This window comes from Pygoscelis adeliae, unplaced genomic scaffold, assembly GCF_000699105.1.
Source record: "Pygoscelis adeliae isolate BGI_AS28 unplaced genomic scaffold, ASM69910v1 Scaffold814, whole genome shotgun sequence".
Classification (NCBI taxonomy): domain Eukaryota; kingdom Metazoa; phylum Chordata; class Aves; order Sphenisciformes; family Spheniscidae; genus Pygoscelis; species Pygoscelis adeliae.
In genome coordinates, this window is record NW_008824613.1 from 62026 (window position 1) to 66615 (window position 4590).

General features: G+C 40.9%; 1 protein-coding gene across 7 annotated transcripts; it reads right to left on the minus strand.

Moving 5' to 3' along the window:
* Positions 1 to 313: 313 nt before the first annotated feature.
* Positions 314 to 4330, minus strand: CIRBP (cold inducible RNA binding protein). Of its 7 annotated transcripts, none has more exons than XR_663529.1 (8): positions 4224 to 4330; positions 4031 to 4137; positions 3494 to 3632; positions 3317 to 3401; positions 3122 to 3186; positions 1359 to 1476; positions 660 to 765; positions 314 to 477 (listed from the first exon to the last, which is right to left on the minus strand). XR_663529.1 is itself a non-coding variant. In XM_009322361.1 (6 exons), the coding sequence occupies exons 1-6, from the start codon at positions 4324 to 4326 to the stop codon at positions 1373 to 1375; spliced, it is 606 nt and encodes a 201-aa protein (XP_009320636.1). In that variant the 5' UTR covers positions 4327 to 4330; the 3' UTR covers positions 936 to 1372. The 7 variants fall into 7 exon arrangements, 4 of the variants coding, with proteins under 4 accessions (XP_009320636.1, XP_009320639.1, XP_009320638.1 ...); XR_663528.1 differs by having other exon boundaries at positions 3122 to 3189; XR_663530.1 differs by lacking the exon at positions 1359 to 1476.
* Positions 4331 to 4590: the final 260 nt, after the last annotated feature.

Sequence of the window (4590 nt, forward strand, 5' to 3'; positions counted from 1 at the left end):
GGCTCCTTGTTTATGCAATTGCTAATCTGACAGTTGCCTTCAGATGCAGCTGCTTCACTACTGAAGTTTTCCAGATGCAGAAACTTCATGTAATTAGGCCACTTAATTCAAGGTTACAATGATGCAATTAAATTTCTTCCTCAAACTTGCCCTTAGAGACAGGTTACCCTCTCTGTCCAGTTCCCCAACCACAACAGCATTGGTTTATTTTGCACTTTTAATTGGGGCTATACACCAGATAACTATATTTATATTGGATGCCTTGGCCACAGTCTAATATTCTTATGCTTCCCCACAAAAGTACTACAGAGAGTGGTTTGTTTTTTTTCCACATTCCAGTATTTTATTCTAGCTTAATTGACTCATTTCCTTGTTTAATTGACCTATATAAAAATCAGTAACAACACTGCTCAAAGCTCTTCATCTCCACCACTCCAGTCAATGGCTGTCCTTGGTCTTCTCTGACGCATTTCATTGCTGAAATAAAATTAAGACAGTGAATTTAAAGGCAGAGAAAGTCTATGTAAATTTTCACCTATAAACTACTGAAGTCACAACTTTACCACTTACAGAATAGTACTGGAAAACAGTAACAGGGCCAAACCTTTCGACTCAGGAAAAGCTACAGGGGTGAGGGGCAGACTGAACAGAGATGTTACCTGGTTGGCAAACTTGTGTCTTGCTCCCGCTTCCTTGGAACGAATGCTCTCCTTCCTCAGAATCCCCACTCAGCTTCCCTGTCGAGCGTCCCATCTTCTCTTCAGCCTGCCAAAGCAAAGATGCATTAATAAAAATATCAAACAGAGCCTTTACATTGCCACCCACCTCCCCCAACACAAGTCACATCGTATACGAGGGTTTCACAAGCCATTCGCTGAACCCATCACATCACAGAAGCACAGTCTGGGAAAACTGTTCCAGGGCTGGCTGATGCCTTTGATATGCCAGCCAATGTATCATTTGATCCCTAAGCAGAGAGTTAACCACTTTGACATGGCTGCTTAGGAAGTGTGGGCTATGGGAAAAAGTTAATGGCAACAAGTAGGATGGCAAAGAAAGCTACAATTAAAGTGAGCAACTTAATGAAGTCTAGGAAGATTCTCAATAGATGAACACATATCAAGTCAGGGAATTCGTTTCCCATCTTGCTTCCATACCTACTAGCAAGACATGACTGCATGCCCAACTCTGATCTGTGGAACTGAAGTTGTGCCACAAGCCAAAGGTTGCATACGGCATGGGTTAAAATTTTTCCATCAGTTGACCAAAATTGTCAAAGGAATATTTCACAGGTACATTAGACTTTCAAATGAGCTCTCAACAAGAGGAAGGATGCGGACATGAGCAAAAGGAGTTACCTCGAATTACAGGACTATTTCCACATATGAACTAGCCAAGAGAGCAGCTTTCGTCTCAGAGGTTTCTGTTGGAGGCACAACACTTCTTTTTCTCCAAGGACACTGCAGTTTCCATATGCTAGCAAAGAATTCTTAGAACTTGTAAGGCAATGACAAAGCTAGCTAATTACGGCAATTTACCTACCATTGAACACTCTTGTCAAGCTAGTAACTAGTCCAGTTACTAAAGGACTGATTCTTCGCTACAGGTTTTCAATGTAGGCTACTTCAATATTTCAAGGAAACATCAATTATCCTGCCTAACACTAGCGTTCCCTCGACTTCTGACTTAGGCTTTGAGTACTAGAACATCCTAAGGTATACACTTTCAGTCCTCTGCCTCTAGACAAGTTTGACTATTCTTATGTGAAAGTATGTTGACGAATTCACATGTCAAGACCGATTGAGATTAAATTCTAGCAACTGGTCAATAAATCTGGCTTGCTCTTACACTATCACTAGTCTTCTCTCCTCTGGCATCCTCTGTTACTTATAGACTGTTCTTCATCTTCAAGGATTGTGTTGTGCAATGAAATGTAAATGTCAGGAGCAGAGTTCATTTCAGACGGTCTTTTAATAGGCTTCGTAAAGCCAAAGAAAACTGTATACAAGAATCCTTTACCACTTCAAATACAATATCAATGGAATATGCATATTTCTTCCAGTAAAAAAGGACAATATAAATAAACATTTTCAAGAACCTCTTTTATGGTAAGTTTGCAAGTCTATTTCTGGGTAATTTACATCATTACAACAGTAAAAATACCGTTATGCAGGTTGAACATACAAGCAAGTTTCTCTTTAGATATATCAAGGTGGTTTGCCTTCCAATTTGTACCCAGGCTGCATTCCTACCTTGCTACACTAAAGGAATGTTACAAAAGACGAAGGTAATGCACTTAAAAAAAAAAGTCCACAGCTTGTTCAGCTTCCAGTGAACATTGAATTAAAGGTCCTTTCTATCTCAAAAGAAACTGAATTGGGGCCCCAACTTCACAACTTTAAAAAAAAACACCTTGGCTCATCATGAAGGATAAAATAAAATCTGAAGTGCTTTCAAAAAAGATTAAAAACACTTGAAAGCAAAGCTTTCTTAAAGAAAAGTCTAATTAGACCATCTTATATCAGAAGCTGTCAGGCTGTGTTTGACAAGATTAGAACTGATAATACTACAAAAGTGAAAATACAAGTAGATGTACTACACAATAACGATTTCAGCGAAGCTCCAAAAATCTTTATAAATACAGCCATTGGAAGGACGATCTTGAGTCAGGAAGGATTTTTACTCGTTGTGTGTAGCTGAGGACAAGAAGCAGGCACAATTGTAAAGGCACTGAAGCATAGACAAGTTCCAGCATTTTACTCCCTTGCATTATTTCAGAAGCTAGTGCTAGTTCGCTACACCGTAAGAGAACTCCCCCACCCTTGATTAAAGTTTGTTAGGGCATCCGAGTTTTGTCTTAGTCTCAAGCTCGAGGAACGTATTTTAAAAACTTGCTTTGCCTTAGATCCAAGCAACTCCTACACATGCATTACAAATTAGAAATTTAAACGGCACAACCACGTCCAAAGCCTGGCAGATTGGTTCTTACGGGCAAGAACAGAAATAGTGGTACAGTCCAACTGAGCCTTACAAGTATTTCCAGACTCAAGTACAGGGTCAGAAGGTTTAGAGAGTTCCTACAGCATACGTACTCATCGTTCCCATTTGAACCAAGACTTACCGTAACTGTCATAGCTGTCTCTGTAGGATCCTCCTGAAGACCTGTCACCATAGCCACCTTGACTCCTGCTGTTAAAAAGCATTCATGTGCTTTATATTTGCTCAGCTGTTTCTGGAGCCTATCGACGTTTATGTCGATCAGGCAATGGGCTTCAAGAGCTTCGCAACAACCCACTAGCGGTCGCAATGACTTTACCTGCTATTATAGTAGTCTCTGGAGCCATTATATCCTCCGCTTCTGGAATCAAATCTGCTTCCGCCATAGCCTCTCTCTCCACCTCCTTGAACAGACACCGGATCATGGGGGTTTTTTAAGCGTTCTGACAAATGCCATTGCCACTTCAGGAACCGCGAGTCATTCATGCACACTCACCTCTAGAGAAGCCACGGCCCCGGCCTCTGCTGCCACGGAAAAAGCCTCTGCCCCCAGAAGACCCCCCTCTGTATCCACGAGATCTGTTCTCTGATGATTTTCCAGCCTGATCAACTCTGATCTGACGTCCGTCTACAGACTAACAAACAGAGAAAAATAAATCAGCTTGATATTTAAACATTTAAATAGCAAAGCACATATACAATGAGTTATACACCTTCACTGTCAGCTAAGCAATATCAGAATTTACTAGTTCTTACAAAGGTTTTATTAATATCACAACTAAGCCAACTACACAAGTAAATTGATGCCAAAACAGTATATAGAGGCATACCTATAAGTGTCACTATTTCTCAGTCATATAGATTAGGTCATGAAATTTTAGCAATTTCTATTTTTTATCATTTCTATCATTTAACTGTTTTAAGACACTAGTATTTATCTGTTTTTCTACATGGCATTCAACAGAAACGCATCTTTCAAATTCTCTTACTACATTTCACAGAAATCAAGAATGCTGTTCCAAAGCCTCCTTACCTTTCCATTCATGGCCATCATTGCGTCTTTAGCATCATCTATGTTTTCAAAAGTAACAAAGCCAAAACCTCTGGATCTCTGAGTCTCTCTGTCTTTCACCACAACAACTGTAAAGAAGGGGGGGAAAAGCATCAGCACCTGTGCAATTGAGCAAATCTACGAAAGTCATCACAGCTTAGTACTGCCATCTTACCTTCAGAAATTTGTCCATATTTAGAAAAGACTTGTTCCAATGACTGCTCATTGGTATCAAAACTCAGTCCACCGACAAAGAGTTTTCCCTCATCTGATGCCATTCTGACCTGCAAAGCCAATATATCCGAAGTCAGTAACTCAAAAAAGAAGTTATTCCCACAGCGTCTGAAAGATTAAATCGGTTTTAACGCCGCCAATAAAGCATCCTTACACGAGGCTCAAACCCCAGTGAACTAGTGCTTTCTATCAGAGGAGTACTCTGTAGGCTGACCCGGACCATGCTGCTCCTTCCCCGGGGAAGCGGAGCTGCAGCCGCCGATCAAGGCCTGCACGGCAGGACGCCTGCACAGGGGCCCCCGCCGCAC